Source organism: Ranitomeya imitator, chromosome 9 (genome assembly GCF_032444005.1).
Source record: "Ranitomeya imitator isolate aRanImi1 chromosome 9, aRanImi1.pri, whole genome shotgun sequence".
In the NCBI taxonomy this organism is placed as follows: Eukaryota; Metazoa; Chordata; class Amphibia; order Anura; family Dendrobatidae; genus Ranitomeya; species Ranitomeya imitator.
This window is the reverse complement of record NC_091290.1, coordinates 146,753,618-146,776,235: the sequence shown is the minus strand read 5'-3', so window position 1 is coordinate 146,776,235 and position 22,618 is coordinate 146,753,618. Positions and strand designations below refer to the sequence as shown.

General features: G+C 43.2%; 1 protein-coding gene across 3 annotated transcripts in view; it reads left to right on the top strand.

Annotated features, from left to right (window-relative positions):
* PLEKHG4 (pleckstrin homology and RhoGEF domain containing G4) overlaps positions 1 to 22,618 on the top strand; it is a 118,757-nt gene that overhangs the window by 56,438 nt on the left and 39,701 nt on the right. For all 3 annotated transcript variants that reach the window (XM_069739334.1, XM_069739335.1, XM_069739336.1), the window contains exons 4-5: positions 22,149 to 22,328; positions 22,429 to 22,552. In XM_069739334.1, coding sequence (XP_069595435.1) covers positions 22,149 to 22,328; positions 22,429 to 22,552 — 304 coding nt within the window. The remainder of the gene's footprint in view (positions 1 to 22,148; positions 22,329 to 22,428; positions 22,553 to 22,618) is intronic.

Here is a 22,618-nt window from a genome sequence, read left to right as displayed (position 1 = left end):
TTGCTGTCACATCCCTGTGTTTTTGTAAGATCTCTGCTTGCTGTCACATCCCCATGTTTTTGTAAGATCTCTGCTTGCTGTCACATCCCCATGTTTTTGTAAGATCTCTACTTGCTGTCTCATCCCTGGTTTTTGTAAGATCTCTGCTTGCTGTCACATCCCTGTGTTTTTTGTAAGATCTCTGCTTGCTGTCTCATCCCTGTGTTTTTTGTAAGATCTCTGCTTGCTGTCTTATCCCTGTGTTTTTGTAAGATCTCTGCTTGCTGTCTCATCCCTGTGTTTTTGTAAGATCTCTGCTTGCTGTCACATCCCTGTGTTTTTGTAAGATCTCTGCTTGCTGTCACATCCCCATGTTTTTGTAAGATCTCTACTTGCTGTCACATCCCTGTGTTTTTGTAAGATCTCTGCTTGCTGTCACATCCCCATGTTTTTGTAAGATCTCTGCTTGCTGTCTCATCCCTGTGTTTTTGTAAGATCTCTACTTGCTGTCACATCCCTGGTTTTTGTAAGATCTCTACTTGCTGTCACATCCCCATGTTTTTGTAAGATCTCTGCTTGCTGTCTCATCCCTGTGTTTTTGTAAGATCTCTACTTGCTGTCACATCCCTGGTTTTTGTAAGATCTCTACTTGCTGTCACATCCCCATGTTTTTGTAAGATCTCTGCTTGCTGTCACATCCCTGTGTTTTTGTAAGATCTCTACTTGCTGTCACATCCCTGTGTTTTTGTAAGATCTCTACTTGCTGTCTCATCCCTGTGTTTTTGTAAGATCTCTACTTGCTGTCACATCCCTGTGTTTTTGTAAGATCTCTACTTGCTGTCACATCCCTGTGTTTTTGTAAGATCTCTACTTGCTGTCACATCCCTGTGTTTTTGTAAGATCTCTACTTGCTGTCTCATCCCTGTGTTTTTGTAAGATCTCTACTTGCTGTCACATCCCTGTGTTTTTGTAAGATCTCTACTTGCTGTCACATCCCTGTGTTTTTGTAAGATCTCTACTTGCTGTCACATCCCCATGTTTTTGTAAGATCTCTGCTTGCTGTCTCATCCCTGTGTTTTTGTAAGATCTCTACTTGCTGTCACATCCCTGTGTTTTTGTAAGATCTCTACTTGCTGTCTCATCCCTGTGTTTTTTGTAAGATCTCTGCTTGCTGTCTCATCCCTGTGTTTTTGTAAGATCTCTGCTTGCTGTCTCATCCCTGTGTTTTTGTAAGATCTCTGCTTGCTGTCTCATCCCTGTGTTTTTGTAAGATCTCTACTTGCTGTCACATCCCTGTGTTTTTGTAAGATCTCTACTTGCTGTCTCATCCCTGTGTTTTTTGTAAGATCTCTGCTTGCTGTCTCATCCCCGTGTTTTTGTAAGATCTCTACTTGCTGTCACATCCCTGTGTTTTTGTAAGATCTCTACTTGCTGTCTCATCCCTGTGTTTTTGTAAGATCTCTGCTTGCTGTCACATCCCTGTGTTTTTGTAAGATCTCTACTTGCTGTCACATCCCTGTGTTTTTGTAAGATCTCTGCTTGCTGTCACATCCCCATGTTTTTGTAAGATCTCTACTTGCTGTCACATCCCCATGTTTTTGTAAGATCTCTGCTTGCTGTCACATCCCTGTGTTTTTGTAAGATCTCTGCTTGCTGTCACATCCCTGTGTTTTTGTAAGATCTCTGCTTGCTGTCTCATCCCTGTGTTTTTGTAAGATCTCTGCTTGCTGTCACATCCCTGTGTTTTTGTAAGATCTCTGCTTGCTGTCACATCCCTGTGTTTTTGTAAGATCTCTGCTTGCTGTCTCATCCCTGTGTTTTTGTAAGATCTCTACTTGCTGTCACATCCCTGTGTTTTTGTAAGATCTCTACTTGCTGTCACATCCCTGTGTTTTTGTAAGATCTCTGCTTGCTGTCACATCCCCATGTTTTTGTAAGATCTCTACTTGCTGTCACATCCCCATGTTTTTGTAAGATCTCTGCTTGCTGTCACATCCCTGTGTTTTTGTAAGATCTCTGCTTGCTGTCACATCCCTGTGTTTTTGTAAGATCTCTGCTTGCTGTCTCATCCCTGTGTTTTTGTAAGATCTCTGCTTGCTGTCACATCCCCATGTTTTTGTAAGATCTCTGCTTGCTGTCACATCCCCATGTTTTTGTAAGATCTCTGCTTGCTGTCTCATCCCTGTGTTTTTGTAAGATCTCTGCTTGCTGTCTCATCCCTGTGTTTTTGTAAGATCTCTGCTTGCTGTCTCATCCCTGTGTTTTTGTAAGATCTCTACTTGCTGTCTCATCCCTGTGTTTTTTGTAAGATCTCTGCTTGCTGTCTCATCCCCGTGTTTTTGTAAGATCTCTACTTGCTGTCACATCCCTGTGTTTTTGTAAGATCTCTGCTTGCTGTCACATCCCTGTGTTTTTGTAAGATCTCTACTTGCTGTCACATCCCTGTGTTTTTGTAAGATCTCTGCTTGCTGTCACATCCCCATGTTTTTGTAAGATCTCTACTTGCTGTCACATCCCCATGTTTTTGTAAGATCTCTGCTTGCTGTCACATCCCCATGTTTTTGTAAGATCTCTGCTTGCTGTCACATCCCCATGTTTTTGTAAGATCTCTACTTGCTGTCACATCCCTGTGTTTTTGTAAGATCTCTGCTTGCTGTCACATCCCCATGTTTTTGTAAGATCTCTGCTTGCTGTCTCATCCCTGTGTTTTTGTAAGATCTCTGCTTGCTGTCTCATCCCCGTGTTTTTGTAAGATCTCTACTTGCTGTCACATCCCTGTGTTTTTGTAAGATCTCTGCTTGCTGTCTCATCCCTGTGTTTTTGTAAGATCTCTGCTTGCTGTCTCATCCCTGTGTTTTTGTAAGATCTCTGCTTGCTGTCTCATCCCCGTGTTTTTGTAAGATCTCTACTTGCTGTCACATCCCCATGTTTTTGTAAGATCTCTGCTTGCTGTCTCATCCCTGTGTTTTTGTAAGATCTCTGCTTGCTGTCTCATCCCTGTGTTTTTGTAAGATCTCTGCTTGCTGTCTCATCCCCGTGTTTTTGTAAGATCTCTGCTTGCTGTCTCATCCCTGTGTTTTTGTAAGATCTCTGCTTGCTGTCACATCCCTGTGTTTTTGTAAGATCTCTGCTTGCTGTCACATCCCCATGTTTTTGTAAGATCTCTACTTGCTGTCACATCCCTGTGTTTTTGTAAGATCTCTGCTTGCTGTCTCATCCCTGTGTTTTTGTAAGATCTCTGCTTGCTGTCACATCCCTGTGTTTTTGTAAGATCTCTGCTTGCTGTCACATCCCCATGTTTTTGTAAGATCTCTACTTGCTGTCACATCCCTGTGTTTTTGTAAGATCTCTGCTTGCTGTCACATCCCCATGTTTTTGTAAGATCTCTGCTTGCTGTCTCATCCCTGTGTTTTTGTAAGATCTCTGCTTGCTGTCTCATCCCCGTGTTTTTGTAAGATCTCTACTTGCTGTCACATCCCCATGTTTTTGTAAGATCTCTGCTTGCTGTCTCATCCCTGTGTTTTTGTAAGATCTCTGCTTGCTGTCTCATCCCTGTGTTTTTGTAAGATCTCTGCTTGCTGTCTCATCCCCGTGTTTTTGTAAGATCTCTGCTTGCTGTCACATCCCTGTGTTTTTGTAAGATCTCTGCTTGCTGTCACATCCCTGTGTTTTTGTAAGATCTCTGCTTGCTGTCACATCCCCATGTTTTTGTAAGATCTCTACTTGCTGTCACATCCCTGTGTTTTTGTAAGATCTCTACTTGCTGTCACATCCCCATGTTTTTGTAAGATCTCTGCTTGCTGTCACATCCCCATGTTTTTGTAAGATCTCTGCTTGCTGTCTCATCCCTGTGTTTTTGTAAGATCTCTGCTTGCTGTCTCATCCCTGTGTTTTTGTAAGATCTCTACTTGCTGTCACATCCCTGTGTTTTTGTAAGATCTCTACTTGCTGTCTCATCCCTGTGTTTTTTGTAAGATCTCTGCTTGCTGTCTCATCCCTGTGTTTTTGTAAGATCTCTGCTTGCTGTCTCATCCCTGTGTTTTTGTAAGATCTCTGCTTGCTGTCTCATCCCTGTGTTTTTGTAAGATCTCTACTTGCTGTCACATCCCTGTGTTTTTGTAAGATCTCTACTTGCTGTCTCATCCCTGTGTTTTTTGTAAGATCTCTGCTTGCTGTCTCATCCCCGTGTTTTTGTAAGATCTCTACTTGCTGTCACATCCCTGTGTTTTTGTAAGATCTCTACTTGCTGTCTCATCCCTGTGTTTTTGTAAGATCTCTGCTTGCTGTCACATCCCTGTGTTTTTGTAAGATCTCTACTTGCTGTCACATCCCTGTGTTTTTGTAAGATCTCTGCTTGCTGTCACATCCCCATGTTTTTGTAAGATCTCTACTTGCTGTCACATCCCCATGTTTTTGTAAGATCTCTGCTTGCTGTCACATCCCTGTGTTTTTGTAAGATCTCTGCTTGCTGTCACATCCCTGTGTTTTTGTAAGATCTCTGCTTGCTGTCTCATCCCTGTGTTTTTGTAAGATCTCTGCTTGCTGTCACATCCCTGTGTTTTTGTAAGATCTCTGCTTGCTGTCACATCCCTGTGTTTTTGTAAGATCTCTGCTTGCTGTCTCATCCCTGTGTTTTTGTAAGATCTCTACTTGCTGTCACATCCCTGTGTTTTTGTAAGATCTCTACTTGCTGTCACATCCCTGTGTTTTTGTAAGATCTCTGCTTGCTGTCACATCCCCATGTTTTTGTAAGATCTCTACTTGCTGTCACATCCCCATGTTTTTGTAAGATCTCTGCTTGCTGTCACATCCCTGTGTTTTTGTAAGATCTCTGCTTGCTGTCACATCCCTGTGTTTTTGTAAGATCTCTGCTTGCTGTCTCATCCCTGTGTTTTTGTAAGATCTCTGCTTGCTGTCACATCCCCATGTTTTTGTAAGATCTCTGCTTGCTGTCACATCCCCATGTTTTTGTAAGATCTCTGCTTGCTGTCTCATCCCTGTGTTTTTGTAAGATCTCTGCTTGCTGTCTCATCCCTGTGTTTTTGTAAGATCTCTGCTTGCTGTCTCATCCCTGTGTTTTTGTAAGATCTCTACTTGCTGTCTCATCCCTGTGTTTTTTGTAAGATCTCTGCTTGCTGTCTCATCCCCGTGTTTTTGTAAGATCTCTACTTGCTGTCACATCCCTGTGTTTTTGTAAGATCTCTGCTTGCTGTCACATCCCTGTGTTTTTGTAAGATCTCTACTTGCTGTCACATCCCTGTGTTTTTGTAAGATCTCTGCTTGCTGTCACATCCCCATGTTTTTGTAAGATCTCTACTTGCTGTCACATCCCCATGTTTTTGTAAGATCTCTGCTTGCTGTCACATCCCCATGTTTTTGTAAGATCTCTGCTTGCTGTCACATCCCCATGTTTTTGTAAGATCTCTGCTTGCTGTCACATCCCCATGTTTTTGTAAGATCTCTGCTTGCTGTCTCATCCCTGTGTTTTTGTAAGATCTCTGCTTGCTGTCTCATCCCCGTGTTTTTGTAAGATCTCTACTTGCTGTCACATCCCTGTGTTTTTGTAAGATCTCTGCTTGCTGTCTCATCCCTGTGTTTTTGTAAGATCTCTGCTTGCTGTCTCATCCCTGTGTTTTTGTAAGATCTCTGCTTGCTGTCTCATCCCCGTGTTTTTGTAAGATCTCTACTTGCTGTCACATCCCCATGTTTTTGTAAGATCTCTGCTTGCTGTCTCATCCCTGTGTTTTTGTAAGATCTCTGCTTGCTGTCTCATCCCTGTGTTTTTGTAAGATCTCTGCTTGCTGTCTCATCCCCGTGTTTTTGTAAGATCTCTGCTTGCTGTCTCATCCCTGTGTTTTTGTAAGATCTCTGCTTGCTGTCACATCCCCATGTTTTTGTAAGATCTCTACTTGCTGTCTCATCCCTGTGTTTTTGTAAGATCTCTACTTGCTGTCTCATCCCTGTGTTTTTGTAAGATCTCTGCTTGCTGTCTCATCCCTGTGTTTTTGTAAGATCTCTGCTTGCTGTCACATCCCCATGTTTTTGTAAGATCTCTACTTGCTGTCTCATCCCTGTGTTTTTGTAAGATCTCTACTTGCTGTCACATCCCTGTGTTTTTGTAAGATCTCTACTTGCTGTCACATCCCTGGTTTTTGTAAGATCTCTGCTTGCTGTCACATCCCCATGTTTTTGTAAGATCTCTGCTTGCTGTCTCATCCCTGTGTTTTTGTAAGATCTCTGCTTGCTGTCACATCCCCATGTTTTTGTAAGATCTCTGCTTGCTGTCTCATCCCTGTGTTTTTGTAAGATCTCTGCTTGCTGTCTCATCCCTGTGTTTTTGTAAGATCTCTGCTTGCTGTCTCATCCCTGTGTTTTTGTAAGATCTCTACTTGCTGTCACATCCCCATGTTTTTGTAAGATCTCTACTTGCTGTCTCATCCCCGTGTTTTTGTAAGATCTCTACTTGCTGTCACATCCCTGTGTTTTTGTAAGATCTCTACTTGCTGTCTCATCCCTGTGTTTTTGTAAGATCTCTACTTGCTGTCACATCCCTGTGTTTTTGTAAGATCTCTACTTGCTGTCTCATCCCTGTGTTTTTGTAAGATCTCTGCTTGCTGTCACATCCCCATGTTTTTGTAAGATCTCTACTTGCTGTCACATCCCTGTGTTTTTGTAAGATCTCTACTTGCTGTCACATCCCTGTGTTTTTGTAAGATCTCTGCTTGCTGTCACATCCCCATGTTTTTGTAAGATCTCTACTTGCTGTCACATCCCCATGTTTTTGTAAGATCTCTGCTTGCTGTCACATCCCCATGTTTTTGTAAGATCTCTGCTTGCTGTCACATCCCCATGTTTTTGTAAGATCTCTGCTTGCTGTCACATCCCCATGTTTTTGTAAGATCTCTACTTGCTGTCACATCCCCATGTTTTTGTAAGATCTCTACTTGCTGTCTCATCCCCATGTTTTTGTAAGATCTCTACTTGCTGTCACATCCCTGGTTTTTATAAGATCTCTGCTTGGTGTCACATCCCCATGTTTTTGTAAGATCTCTGCTTGCTGTCACATCCCTGGTTTTGTAAGATCTCTGCTTGGTGTCACATCCCCATGTTTTTGTAAGATCTCTGCTTGCTGTCACATCCCCATGTTTTTGTAAGATCTCTGCTTGCTGTCACATCCCCATGTTTTTGTAAGATCTCTGCTTGCTGTCACATCCCCATGTTTTTGTAAGATCTCTACTTGCTGTCACATCCCTGTGTTTTTGTAAGATCTCTGCTTGCTGTCACATCCCCATGTTTTTGTAAGATCTCTGCTTGCTGTCACATCCCCATGTTTTTGTAAGATCTCTACTTGCTGTCTCATCCCCATGTTTTTGTAAGATCTCTACTTGCTGTCACATCCCTGTGTTTTTTGTAAGATCTCTGCTTGCTGTCTCATCCCTGTGTTTTTTGTAAGATCTCTGCTTGCTGTCACATCCCTGTGTTTTTTGTAAGATCTCTGCTTGCTGTCTTATCCCTGTGTTTTTGTAAGATCTCTGCTTGCTGTCACATCCCCATGTTTTTGTAAGATCTCTGCTTGCTGTCACATCCCCATGTTTTTGTAAGATCTCTACTTGCTGTCACATCCCTGTGTTTTTGTAAGATCTCTGCTTGCTGTCACATCCCCATGTTTTTGTAAGATCTCTGCTTGCTGTCACATCCCCATGTTTTTGTAAGATCTCTGCTTGCTGTCACATCCCCATGTTTTTGTAAGATCTCTACTTGCTGTCTCATCCCCGTGTTTTTGTAAGATCTCTACTTGCTGTCTCATCCCCATGTTTTTGTAAGATCTCTACTTGCTGTCACATCCCTGGTTTTTGTAAGATCTCTGCTTGCTGTCACATCCCTGTGTTTTTTGTAAGATCTCTGCTTGCTGTCTCATCCCTGTGTTTTTGTAAGATCTCTACTTGCTGTCTCATCCCTGTGTTTTTGTAAGATCTCTACTTGCTGTCACATCCCTGTGTTTTTGTAAGATCTCTACTTGCTGTCACATCCCTGTGTTTTTGTAAGATCTCTGCTTGCTGTCACATCCCTGTGTTTTTGTAAGATCTCTACTTGCTGTCACATCCCTGTGTTTTTGTAAGATCTCTACTTGCTGTCTCATCCCTGTGTTTTTGTAAGATCTCTACTTGCTGTCACATCCCTGTGTTTTTGTAAGATCTCTACTTGCTGTCACATCCCTGTGTTTTTGTAAGATCTCTACTTGCTGTCACATCCCCATGTTTTTGTAAGATCTCTACTTGCTGTCTCATCCCTGTGTTTTTGTAAGATCTCTGCTTGCTGTCTCATCCCTGTGTTTTTGTAAGATCTCTACTTGCTGTCACATCCCTGTGTTTTTGTAAGATCTCTACTTGCTGTCTCATCCCTGTGTTTTTTGTAAGATCTCTGCTTGCTGTCTCATCCCTGTGTTTTTGTAAGATCTCTGCTTGCTGTCTCATCCCTGTGTTTTTGTAAGATCTCTGCTTGCTGTCTCATCCCTGTGTTTTTGTAAGATCTCTACTTGCTGTCACATCCCTGTGTTTTTGTAAGATCTCTACTTGCTGTCTCATCCCTGTGTTTTTTGTAAGATCTCTGCTTGCTGTCTCATCCCCGTGTTTTTGTAAGATCTCTACTTGCTGTCACATCCCTGTGTTTTTGTAAGATCTCTACTTGCTGTCTCATCCCTGTGTTTTTGTAAGATCTCTGCTTGCTGTCACATCCCTGTGTTTTTGTAAGATCTCTACTTGCTGTCACATCCCTGTGTTTTTGTAAGATCTCTGCTTGCTGTCACATCCCCATGTTTTTGTAAGATCTCTACTTGCTGTCACATCCCCATGTTTTTGTAAGATCTCTGCTTGCTGTCACATCCCTGTGTTTTTGTAAGATCTCTGCTTGCTGTCACATCCCTGTGTTTTTGTAAGATCTCTGCTTGCTGTCTCATCCCTGTGTTTTTGTAAGATCTCTGCTTGCTGTCACATCCCTGTGTTTTTGTAAGATCTCTGCTTGCTGTCACATCCCTGTGTTTTTGTAAGATCTCTGCTTGCTGTCTCATCCCTGTGTTTTTGTAAGATCTCTACTTGCTGTCACATCCCTGTGTTTTTGTAAGATCTCTACTTGCTGTCACATCCCTGTGTTTTTGTAAGATCTCTGCTTGCTGTCACATCCCCATGTTTTTGTAAGATCTCTACTTGCTGTCACATCCCCATGTTTTTGTAAGATCTCTGCTTGCTGTCACATCCCTGTGTTTTTGTAAGATCTCTGCTTGCTGTCACATCCCTGTGTTTTTGTAAGATCTCTGCTTGCTGTCTCATCCCTGTGTTTTTGTAAGATCTCTGCTTGCTGTCACATCCCCATGTTTTTGTAAGATCTCTGCTTGCTGTCACATCCCCATGTTTTTGTAAGATCTCTGCTTGCTGTCTCATCCCTGTGTTTTTGTAAGATCTCTGCTTGCTGTCTCATCCCTGTGTTTTTGTAAGATCTCTGCTTGCTGTCTCATCCCTGTGTTTTTGTAAGATCTCTACTTGCTGTCTCATCCCTGTGTTTTTTGTAAGATCTCTGCTTGCTGTCTCATCCCCGTGTTTTTGTAAGATCTCTACTTGCTGTCACATCCCTGTGTTTTTGTAAGATCTCTGCTTGCTGTCACATCCCTGTGTTTTTGTAAGATCTCTACTTGCTGTCACATCCCTGTGTTTTTGTAAGATCTCTGCTTGCTGTCACATCCCCATGTTTTTGTAAGATCTCTACTTGCTGTCACATCCCCATGTTTTTGTAAGATCTCTGCTTGCTGTCACATCCCCATGTTTTTGTAAGATCTCTGCTTGCTGTCACATCCCCATGTTTTTGTAAGATCTCTACTTGCTGTCACATCCCTGTGTTTTTGTAAGATCTCTGCTTGCTGTCACATCCCCATGTTTTTGTAAGATCTCTGCTTGCTGTCTCATCCCTGTGTTTTTGTAAGATCTCTGCTTGCTGTCTCATCCCCGTGTTTTTGTAAGATCTCTACTTGCTGTCACATCCCTGTGTTTTTGTAAGATCTCTGCTTGCTGTCTCATCCCTGTGTTTTTGTAAGATCTCTGCTTGCTGTCTCATCCCTGTGTTTTTGTAAGATCTCTGCTTGCTGTCTCATCCCCGTGTTTTTGTAAGATCTCTACTTGCTGTCACATCCCCATGTTTTTGTAAGATCTCTGCTTGCTGTCTCATCCCTGTGTTTTTGTAAGATCTCTGCTTGCTGTCTCATCCCTGTGTTTTTGTAAGATCTCTGCTTGCTGTCTCATCCCCGTGTTTTTGTAAGATCTCTGCTTGCTGTCTCATCCCTGTGTTTTTGTAAGATCTCTGCTTGCTGTCACATCCCTGTGTTTTTGTAAGATCTCTGCTTGCTGTCACATCCCCATGTTTTTGTAAGATCTCTACTTGCTGTCACATCCCTGTGTTTTTGTAAGATCTCTGCTTGCTGTCTCATCCCTGTGTTTTTGTAAGATCTCTGCTTGCTGTCACATCCCTGTGTTTTTGTAAGATCTCTGCTTGCTGTCACATCCCCATGTTTTTGTAAGATCTCTACTTGCTGTCACATCCCTGTGTTTTTGTAAGATCTCTGCTTGCTGTCACATCCCCATGTTTTTGTAAGATCTCTGCTTGCTGTCTCATCCCTGTGTTTTTGTAAGATCTCTGCTTGCTGTCTCATCCCCGTGTTTTTGTAAGATCTCTACTTGCTGTCACATCCCCATGTTTTTGTAAGATCTCTGCTTGCTGTCTCATCCCTGTGTTTTTGTAAGATCTCTGCTTGCTGTCTCATCCCTGTGTTTTTGTAAGATCTCTGCTTGCTGTCTCATCCCCGTGTTTTTGTAAGATCTCTGCTTGCTGTCACATCCCTGTGTTTTTGTAAGATCTCTGCTTGCTGTCACATCCCTGTGTTTTTGTAAGATCTCTGCTTGCTGTCACATCCCCATGTTTTTGTAAGATCTCTACTTGCTGTCACATCCCTGTGTTTTTGTAAGATCTCTACTTGCTGTCACATCCCTGTGTTTTTGTAAGATCTCTACTTGCTGTCACATCCCCATGTTTTTGTAAGATCTCTGCTTGCTGTCACATCCCCATGTTTTTGTAAGATCTCTGCTTGCTGTCTCATCCCTGTGTTTTTGTAAGATCTCTGCTTGCTGTCTCATCCCTGTGTTTTTGTAAGATCTCTACTTGCTGTCACATCCCTGTGTTTTTGTAAGATCTCTACTTGCTGTCTCATCCCTGTGTTTTTTGTAAGATCTCTGCTTGCTGTCTCATCCCTGTGTTTTTGTAAGATCTCTGCTTGCTGTCTCATCCCTGTGTTTTTGTAAGATCTCTGCTTGCTGTCTCATCCCTGTGTTTTTGTAAGATCTCTACTTGCTGTCACATCCCTGTGTTTTTGTAAGATCTCTACTTGCTGTCTCATCCCTGTGTTTTTTGTAAGATCTCTGCTTGCTGTCTCATCCCCGTGTTTTTGTAAGATCTCTACTTGCTGTCACATCCCTGTGTTTTTGTAAGATCTCTACTTGCTGTCTCATCCCTGTGTTTTTGTAAGATCTCTGCTTGCTGTCACATCCCTGTGTTTTTGTAAGATCTCTACTTGCTGTCACATCCCTGTGTTTTTGTAAGATCTCTGCTTGCTGTCACATCCCCATGTTTTTGTAAGATCTCTACTTGCTGTCACATCCCCATGTTTTTGTAAGATCTCTGCTTGCTGTCACATCCCTGTGTTTTTGTAAGATCTCTGCTTGCTGTCACATCCCTGTGTTTTTGTAAGATCTCTGCTTGCTGTCTCATCCCTGTGTTTTTGTAAGATCTCTGCTTGCTGTCACATCCCTGTGTTTTTGTAAGATCTCTGCTTGCTGTCACATCCCTGTGTTTTTGTAAGATCTCTGCTTGCTGTCTCATCCCTGTGTTTTTGTAAGATCTCTACTTGCTGTCACATCCCTGTGTTTTTGTAAGATCTCTACTTGCTGTCACATCCCTGTGTTTTTGTAAGATCTCTGCTTGCTGTCACATCCCCATGTTTTTGTAAGATCTCTACTTGCTGTCACATCCCCATGTTTTTGTAAGATCTCTGCTTGCTGTCACATCCCTGTGTTTTTGTAAGATCTCTGCTTGCTGTCACATCCCTGTGTTTTTGTAAGATCTCTGCTTGCTGTCTCATCCCTGTGTTTTTGTAAGATCTCTGCTTGCTGTCACATCCCCATGTTTTTGTAAGATCTCTGCTTGCTGTCACATCCCCATGTTTTTGTAAGATCTCTGCTTGCTGTCTCATCCCTGTGTTTTTGTAAGATCTCTGCTTGCTGTCTCATCCCTGTGTTTTTGTAAGATCTCTGCTTGCTGTCTCATCCCTGTGTTTTTGTAAGATCTCTACTTGCTGTCTCATCCCTGTGTTTTTTGTAAGATCTCTGCTTGCTGTCTCATCCCCGTGTTTTTGTAAGATCTCTACTTGCTGTCACATCCCTGTGTTTTTGTAAGATCTCTGCTTGCTGTCACATCCCTGTGTTTTTGTAAGATCTCTACTTGCTGTCACATCCCTGTGTTTTTGTAAGATCTCTGCTTGCTGTCACATCCCCATGTTTTTGTAAGATCTCTACTTGCTGTCACATCCCCATGTTTTTGTAAGATCTCTGCTTGCTGTCACATCCCCATGTTTTTGTAAGATCTCTGCTTGCTGTCACATCCCCATGTTTTTGTAAGATCTCTGCTTGCTGTCACATCCCCATGTTTTTGTAAGATCTCTGCTTGCTGTCTCATCCCTGTGTTTTTGTAAGATCTCTGCTTGCTGTCTCATCCCCGTGTTTTTGTAAGATCTCTACTTGCTGTCACATCCCTGTGTTTTTGTAAGATCTCTGCTTGCTGTCTCATCCCTGTGTTTTTGTAAGATCTCTGCTTGCTGTCTCATCCCTGTGTTTTTGTAAGATCTCTGCTTGCTGTCTCATCCCCGTGTTTTTGTAAGATCTCTACTTGCTGTCACATCCCCATGTTTTTGTAAGATCTCTGCTTGCTGTCTCATCCCTGTGTTTTTGTAAGATCTCTGCTTGCTGTCTCATCCCTGTGTTTTTGTAAGATCTCTGCTTGCTGTCTCATCCCCGTGTTTTTGTAAGATCTCTGCTTGCTGTCTCATCCCTGTGTTTTTGTAAGATCTCTGCTTGCTGTCACATCCCCATGTTTTTGTAAGATCTCTACTTGCTGTCTCATCCCTGTGTTTTTGTAAGATCTCTACTTGCTGTCACATCCCCATGTTTTTGTAAGATCTCTACTTGCTGTCTCATCCCTGTGTTTTTGTAAGATCTCTACTTGCTGTCTCATCCCTGTGTTTTTGTAAGATCTCTACTTGCTGTCACATCCCTGTGTTTTTGTAAGATCTCTACTTGCTGTCACATCCCTGGTTTTTGTAAGATCTCTGCTTGCTGTCACATCCCCATGTTTTTGTAAGATCTCTGCTTGCTGTCTCATCCCTGTGTTTTTGTAAGATCTCTGCTTGCTGTCACATCCCCATGTTTTTGTAAGATCTCTGCTTGCTGTCTCATCCCTGTGTTTTTGTAAGATCTCTGCTTGCTGTCTCATCCCTGTGTTTTTGTAAGATCTCTGCTTGCTGTCTCATCCCTGTGTTTTTGTAAGATCTCTACTTGCTGTCACATCCCCATGTTTTTGTAAGATCTCTACTTGCTGTCTCATCCCCGTGTTTTTGTAAGATCTCTACTTGCTGTCACATCCCTGTGTTTTTGTAAGATCTCTACTTGCTGTCTCATCCCTGTGTTTTTGTAAGATCTCTACTTGCTGTCACATCCCTGTGTTTTTGTAAGATCTCTACTTGCTGTCTCATCCCTGTGTTTTTGTAAGATCTCTGCTTGCTGTCACATCCCCATGTTTTTGTAAGATCTCTACTTGCTGTCACATCCCTGTGTTTTTGTAAGATCTCTACTTGCTGTCACATCCCTGTGTTTTTGTAAGATCTCTGCTTGCTGTCACATCCCCATGTTTTTGTAAGATCTCTACTTGCTGTCACATCCCCATGTTTTTGTAAGATCTCTGCTTGCTGTCACATCCCCATGTTTTTGTAAGATCTCTGCTTGCTGTCACATCCCCATGTTTTTGTAAGATCTCTGCTTGCTGTCACATCCCCATGTTTTTGTAAGATCTCTACTTGCTGTCACATCCCCATGTTTTTGTAAGATCTCTACTTGCTGTCTCATCCCCATGTTTTTGTAAGATCTCTACTTGCTGTCACATCCCTGGTTTTTATAAGATCTCTGCTTGGTGTCACATCCCCATGTTTTTGTAAGATCTCTGCTTGCTGTCACATCCCTGGTTTTGTAAGATCTCTGCTTGGTGTCACATCCCCATGTTTTTGTAAGATCTCTGCTTGCTGTCACATCCCCATGTTTTTGTAAGATCTCTGCTTGCTGTCACATCCCCATGTTTTTGTAAGATCTCTGCTTGCTGTCACATCCCCATGTTTTTGTAAGATCTCTACTTGCTGTCACATCCCTGTGTTTTTGTAAGATCTCTGCTTGCTGTCACATCCCCATGTTTTTGTAAGATCTCTGCTTGCTGTCACATCCCCATGTTTTTGTAAGATCTCTACTTGCTGTCTCATCCCCATGTTTTTGTAAGATCTCTACTTGCTGTCACATCCCTGTGTTTTTTGTAAGATCTCTGCTTGCTGTCTCATCCCTGTGTTTTTTGTAAGATCTCTGCTTGCTGTCACATCCCTGTGTTTTTTGTAAGATCTCTGCTTGCTGTCTTATCCCTGTGTTTTTGTAAGATCTCTGCTTGCTGTCACATCCCCATGTTTTTGTAAGATCTCTGCTTGCTGTCACATCCCCATGTTTTTGTAAGATCTCTACTTGCTGTCACATCCCTGTGTTTTTGTAAGATCTCTGCTTGCTGTCACATCCCCATGTTTTTGTAAGATCTCTGCTTGCTGTCACATCCCCATGTTTTTGTAAGATCTCTGCTTGCTGTCACATCCCCATGTTTTTGTAAGATCTCTACTTGCTGTCTCATCCCCGTGTTTTTGTAAGATCTCTACTTGCTGTCTCATCCCCATGTTTTTGTAAGATCTCTACTTGCTGTCACATCCCTGGTTTTTGTAAGATCTCTGCTTGCTGTCACATCCCTGTGTTTTTTGTAAGATCTCTGCTTGCTGTCTCATCCCTGTGTTTTTTGTAAGATCTCTGCTTGCTGTCACATCCCCATGTTTTTGTAAGATCTCTACTTGCTGTCACATCCCTGGTTTTTGTAAGATCTCTGCTTGCTGTCACATCCCTGTGTTTTTTGTAAGATCTCTGCTTGCTGTCTCATCCCTGTGTTTTTGTAAGATCTCTGCTTGCTGTCTTATCCCTGTGTTTTTGTAAGATCTCTGCTTGCTGTCACATCCCTGTGTTTTTGTAAGATCTCTGCTTGCTGTCACATCCCTGTGTTTTTGTAAGATCTCTACTTGCTGTCTCATCCCCGTGTTTTTGTAAGATCTCTGCTTGCTGTCACATCCCCATGTTTTTGTAAGATCTCTACTTGCTGTCTCATCCCCGTGTTTTTGTAAGATCTCTGCTTGCTTTCACATCCCTGGTTTTTGTAAGATCTCTGCTTGCTGTCTCATCCCTGTGTTTTTTGTAAGATCTCTGCTTGCTGTCTTATCCCTGTGTTTTTGTAAGATCTCTGCTTGCTGTCACATCCCTGTGTTTTTGTAAGATCTCTGCTTGCTGTCACATCCCTGGTTTTTGTAAGATCTCTGCTTGCTGTCACATCCCTGTGTTTTTTTGTAAGATCTCTGCTTGCTGTCTCATCCCCGTGTTTTTGTAAGATCTCTGCTTGCTTTCACATCCCTGGTTTTTGTAAGATCTCTGCTTGCTGTCTCATCCCTGTGTTTTTTGTAAGATCTCTGCTTGCTGTCTTATCCCTGTGTTTTTGTAAGATCTCTGCTTGCTGTCACATCCCTGTGTTTTTGTAAGATCTCTGCTTGCTGTCACATCCCTGGTTTTTGTAAGATCTCTGCTTGCTGTCACATCCCTGTGTTTTTTTGTAAGATCTCTGCTTGCTGTCTCATCCCCGTGTTTTTGTAAGATCTCTGCTTGCTTTCACATCCCTGGTTTTTGTAAGATCTCTGCTTGCTGTCACATCCCTGTTTTTTGTAAAATCTCAGCTTGCTTTCACATCCCTGGTTTTTGTAAGATCTCTACTTGCTGTCACATCCCCATGTTTTTGTAAGATCTCTGCTTGCTGTCACATCCCCATGTTTTTGTAAGATCTCTACTTGCTGTCACATCCCCATGTTTTTGTAAGATCTCTACTTGCTGTCACATCCCTGTGTTTTTGTAAGATCTCTGCTTGCTGTCACATCCCCATGTTTTTGTAAGATCTCTGCTTGCTGTCACATCCCCATGTTTTTGTAAGATCTCTACTTGCTGTCTCATCCCTGGTTTTTGTAAGATCTCTGCTTGCTGTCACATCCCTGTGTTTTTTGTAAGATCTCTGCTTGCTGTCTCATCCCTGTGTTTTTTGTAAGATCTCTGCTTGCTGTCTTATCCCTGTGTTTTTGTAAGATCTCTGCTTGCTGTCACATCCCTGTGTTTTTGTAAGATCTCTGCTTGCTGTCACATCCCTGTGTTTTTGTAAGATCTCTACTTGCTGTCTCATCCCCGTGTTTTTGTAAGATCTCTGCTTGCTGTCACATCCCCATGTTTTTGTAAGATCTCTACTTGCTGTCTCATCCCCGTGTTTTTGTAAGATCTCTGCTTGCTTTCACATCCCTGGTTTTTGTAAGATCTCTGCTTGCTGTCTCATCCCTGTGTTTTTTGTAAGATCTCTGCTTGCTGTCTTATCCCTGTGTTTTTGTAAGATCTCTGCTTGCTGTCACATCCCTGTGTTTTTGTAAGATCTCTGCTTGCTGTCACATCCCTGGTTTTTGTAAGATCTCTGCTTGCTGTCACATCCCTGTGTTTTTTTGTAAGATCTCTGCTTGCTGTCTCATCCCCGTGTTTTTGTAAGATCTCTGCTTGCTTTCACATCCCTGGTTTTTGTAAGATCTCTGCTTGCTGTCACATCCCTGTTTTTTGTAAAATCTCAGCTTGCTTTCACATCCCTGGTTTTTGTAAGATCTCTACTTGCTGTCACATCCCTGTGTTTTTTTGTAAAATCTCTACTTGCTGTCACATCCCTGTGTTTTTGTAAGATCTCTGCTTGCTGTCACATCCCTGTGTTTTTGTAAGATCTCTACTTGCTGTCACATCCCTGGTTTTTGTAAGATCTCTGCTTGCTGTCACATCCCTGTGTTTTTTTGTAAGATCTCTGCTTGCTGTCTCATCCCCGTGTTTTTGTAAGATCTCTGCTTGCTTTCACATCCCTGGTTTTTGTAAGATCTCTGCTTGCTGTCACATCCCTGTGTTTTTTGTAAGATCTCTGCTTGCTGTCACATCCCTGTTTTTTGTAAGATCTCTGCTTGCTTTCACATCCCTGGTTTTTGTAAGATCTCTGCTTGCTGTCACATCCCTGTGTTTTTTGTAAGATCTCTACTTGCTGTCACATCCCTGTGTTTTTTTGTAAAATCTCTGCTTGCTTTCACATCCCTGGTTTTGTAAGATCTCTGCTTGCTGTCTCATCCCTGTGTTTTTGTAAGATCTCTGCTTGCTGTCACATCCCTGTGTTTTTTGTAAGATCTCTGCTTGCTGTCACATCCCTGTGTTTTTGTAAGATCTCTGCTTGCTGTCACATCCCCGTGTTTTTGTAAGATCTCTACTTGCTGTCACATCCCTGTGTTTTTTGTAAGATCTCTGCTTGCTGTCACATCCCTGTGTTTTTTTGTAAAATCTCTGCTTGCTTTCACATCCCTGGTTTTGTAAGATCTCTGCTTGCTGTCTCATCCCTGTGTTTTTGTAAGATCTCTGCTTGCTGTCACATCCCCGTGTTTTTGTAAGATCTCTACTTGCTGTCACATCCCTGTGTTTTTTGTAAGATCTCTGCTTGCTGTCACATCCCCGTGTTTTTGTAAGATCTCTGCTTGCTGTCACATCCCTGTGTTTTTGTAAGATCTCTGCTTGCTGTCTCATCCCTGTGTTTTTTGTAAGATCTCTGCTTGCTGTCTTATCCCCGTGTTTTTGTAAGATCTCTGCTTGCTGTCACATCCCTGTGTTTTTTGTAAGATCTCTGCTTGCTGTCTCATCCCTATGTTTTTTGTAAAATCTCTGCTTGCTGTCACATCCCTGTGTTTTTTTGTAAGATCTCTGCTTGTTGTCACATCTCTGTGTTTTTATACGATCTCTGCTTGCTGTCACATCCCTGTGTTTTTGTAAGATCTCTACTTGCTGTCACATCCCTGGTTTTTGTAAGATCTCTACTTGCTGTCACATCCCTGTGTTTTTTGTAAGATCTCTGCTTGCTGTCACATCCCCGTGTTTTTGTAAGATCTCTACTTGCTGTCACATCCCCGTGTTTTTGTAAGATCTCTGCTTGCTGTCACATCCCTGTGTTTTTGTAAGATCTCTGCTTGCTGTCACATCCCTGGTTTTTGTAAGATCTCTGCTTGCTTTCACATCCCTGGTTTTTGTAAGATCTCTGCTTGCTGTCACATCCCCGTGTTTTTGTAAGATCTCTACTTGCTGTCTCATCCCCGTGTTTTTGTAAGATTTCTGCTTGCTGTCACATCCCTGGTTTTGTAAGATCTCTGCTTGCTGTCACATCCCTTTGTTTTTGTAAGATCTCTGCTTGCTGTCCCATCCCTGTGTTGTTTTTTGTAAGATCTCTGCTTGCTGTCCCATCCCCGTGTTCTTTTTTGTAAGATCTCTGCTTGAAGGACATGATATAGCAGCACTGAGCAGTAAACCAGCTGTGGGGTGAGATAAAACACTTACTGTAAAGTAGCAGCATGGATGACTTTATACAGCAGTGTAGCTGTGACTCCAGCAGTGGGGTGAGATAAAACACTTGCTGTAAAGCAGCAGCAGCAGCATGGATGACTTTATACAGCAGTGTAGCTGTGACTCCAGCAGTGGGGTGAGATAAAACACTTACCGTAAAGCAGCAGCATTGATGACTTTATACAGCAGTGTAGCTGTGACTCCAGCAGTGGGGTGAGATAAAACACTTACTGTAAAGCAGCAGCATTGATGACTTTATACAGCAGTGTAGCTGTGACTCCAGCAGTGGGGTGAGATAAAACACTTACTGTAAGCAGCAGCAAGGATGACTTTATACAGCAGTGTAGCTGTGATTCCAGCAGTGGAGTGAGATAAAACACTTACTGTAAGCAGCAGCATGGATGACTTTATACAGCAGTGTAGCTGTGATTCCAGCAGTGGAGTGAGATAAAACACTTACTGTAAAGCAGCAGCATGGATGACTTTATACAGCAGTGTAGCTGTGACTCCAGCAGTGGGGTGAGATAAAACACTTACTGTAAAGTAGCAGCATGGATGACTTTATACAGCAGTGTAGCTGTGACTCTAGCAGTGGGGTGAGATAAAACACTTGCTGTAAAGCAGCAGCAGCAGCATGGATGACTTTATACAGCAGTGTAGCTGTGACTCCAGCAGTGGGGTGAGATAAAACACTTACCGTAAAGCAGCAGCATTGATGACTTTATACAGCAGTGTAGCTGTGACTCCAGCAGTGGGGTGAGATAAAACACTTACTGTAAAGCAGCAGCATTGATGACTTTATACAGCAGTGTAGCTGTGACTCCAGCAGTGGGGTGAGATAAAACACTTACTGTAAGCAGCAGCAAGGATGACTTTATACAGCAGTGTAGCTGTGATTCCAGCAGTGGAGTGAGATAAAACACTTACTGTAAGCAGCAGCATGGATGACTTTATACAGCAGTGTAGCTGTGATTCCAGCAGTGGAGTGAGATAAAACACTTACTGTAAAGCAACAGCATGGATGACTTTATACAGCAGTGTAGCTGTGATTCCAGCAGTGGAGTGAGATAAAACACTTACTGTAAGCAGCAGCATGGATGACTTTATACAGCAGTGTAGCTGTGATTCCAGCAGTGGAGTGAGATAAAACACTTACTGTAAAGCAGCAGCATGGATGACTTTATACAGCAGTGTAGCTGTGACTCCAGCAGTGGGGTAAGATAAAACACCTACTGAAAAGACAGAAACCTGACTGGCACCTCCAGACCAGTGTGAGTGGGTGCACACCGGGAGCAGCTGCCTCCACATACAGTATATAGACAATGTTGCGCTCTATCATGGTAAAGCGTGTCACTTTGGAATATAAGAAATGTGAATGGCAATACTTCTTTGGAGGATTAGGAAAAAATATGAGACGTTTAGCATAAAATTTGGCCAAATATTATATGTGCCCATCAACCATCGTCAAGGTGGTCTCAGCCTGATGGTCCCTGACCTGTGTGAATACCTCTCTAAGGGTATGTGCACACGTTGCGGATTCTCCGCGGATCCCCAGCGATTTTTGAGGTGCAGAAACACCGCAGATCCACAAGTGATTTAAAGTACAATGTAAATCAATGAGAAAAAAAAAGCTGTGCACACGATACGGAAAATCCAATGCTGAAACGCTGCGGATTAAAAGAAGTAGCATGTCTTTTCTTTTTTGCAGATCTGCAGCGTTTTTGTACCCATTCCATTATAGAAATCTGCAGGGGTAAAAAATCACAGTAAATCCGCAAGAAATCCGCAGCAAAAACACACAAAAAACGCAACAAATCTGCAGCTGCGTTTTCTGCCAGGAAAGGCAAAATCCACACCAGAAATTCCTAAGGCTAATCCGCAACGTGTGCACATAGCCTTAGGCTGATGACTGAATTCCTGGGTGAATGTGGACACCTGTGTCAGCAATGCCTGTATTTATGGGTAAGTAGGGACCTGCTGTAATTACAGTCACCACCTGGTGGAGGGCGGAGTGCTCGTCAGTAAGCTAACATGACAAAAGACAAAAAACTGACTAATCCTCCAGAGCCTTATTGCTATTCAAATTTCATATATTCCAAATTGACGTGCTTTAGCATCATAGAGTGCAACATTTTTTTGTATACACCTACTCAGAAGCATCATGGGGGGCATTATGTAGCAGTGTAGCTGTGATTCCAGCTGTGGGGTGAGATAAAACACCTACTCAGAAGCATCATGGGGGGCATTATGTAGCAGTGTAGCCGTGATTCCAGCTGTGGGGTGAGATAAAACACCTACTCAGAAGCATCATGGGGGGCATTATGTAGCAGTGTAGCTGTGATTCCAGCTGTGGGGTGAGATAAAACACCTACTCAGAAGCATCATGGGGGGCATTATGTAGCAGTGCAGCTGTGATTCCAGCTGTGGGGTGAGATAAAACACCTACTCAGAAGCATCATGGGGGGCATTATGTAGCAGTGTAGCCGTGATTCCAGCTGTGGGGTGAGATAAAACACTTACTGGAAAGCAGCAGCATGGGGGACGTTTACATAGCAGTGTAGCTGTGAGTCTAGTTCTTGGGGTGAGAAAATTTTTGTTAGAAAGAAGTAGCAGCCTGCGTCTGAGTGTGTCTCTGCCTCTCTCATTCTGGTCTCCATAAACTTTTACAGGCAGCTGTAATGTGGCTCCTCAGTGATCTTGCTGCTCTTCTTATCTTGAGCGGGACAGATTTGCTGGATCTCCGAGTGAGGGATGAGTTTCGGAGGCAGGGGGGAAGAGGCTCATAAGTGGAGAAAGGAGCAGATTCCTCTGATAAGCTGGTACTTACTTTCTTTCCTTTTACTATTGATCGGTTTACTAGAAAGCAGGAGCAGAAGTTTATTGCTAAGATCGGGGTCACCTCCACTCTGCAGAGCCTCATCCCCTGGATTTTTTGGGGTTGAGACTGTGCAGCTTCGCTTCATTCATTCTCTATGGGACTGCGGTAAATACGTCCCTCAGAAAATGAGCGGTGCGGCAGTCGGCACGTTCTGTTCCAGGTGTTATCGGGAGCTGCGTGTGTCGGGACTGTGGTGGGGTCACGTTATTCTGCTTTTATCCCCAACGATAGAGCTGAGCTGTATGGAGCGTCTATCCTCAGGCTTGCTGACTGTTTCCAATAACACCCAGCCGAATTTTGAATGCAGCTCTGGAGAATTTCATCTTGTGTCCTCCGTCCTGTTACATGTGTATGATGACTGCTACTGTATGAACCTTCGTCGTCTTCTGGGTTCCTAACCTGCTTCCCCTGATTCACAGGACGATGTGCTGATGAGGAGCGGACCCCAGAAATCCGGGCAGAGCGACACCCCGCTCCATTATGGCCGCACAACCTGAACTCCCCAATTGTCTGTAGGAGAAGTGAGGGTCGGACCCGTCCCTGGCGGCTGCAGGACGTTGATGCGGACGTGCTGATGAGCGGCGTCGGGTACCTGCCTGGTGAGCGGGCTCTGTGTATTCGCACAGCTGCAGGGGCGTTACACTGTTACGGTAGGACTAGTGACCGCCGCTCTCCCTCTCATCTACCGTCTCTTTCTAGGCACACGGGACCGGAGCGGCCGCGCCCTGGTGATAATCAGCACCCGGAACACCTGCTGGCTGAACCCGCGCTGCACCGCGGCCGAGCTGGGGCGGCTCCTGCTGTACTTCTACAGCACCGTACGGTGAGCGCTCCGCCTCCGCCACCAACCTCGCTTTCCCGTCTGAACCTTTCATTTGTATTTGGTGCT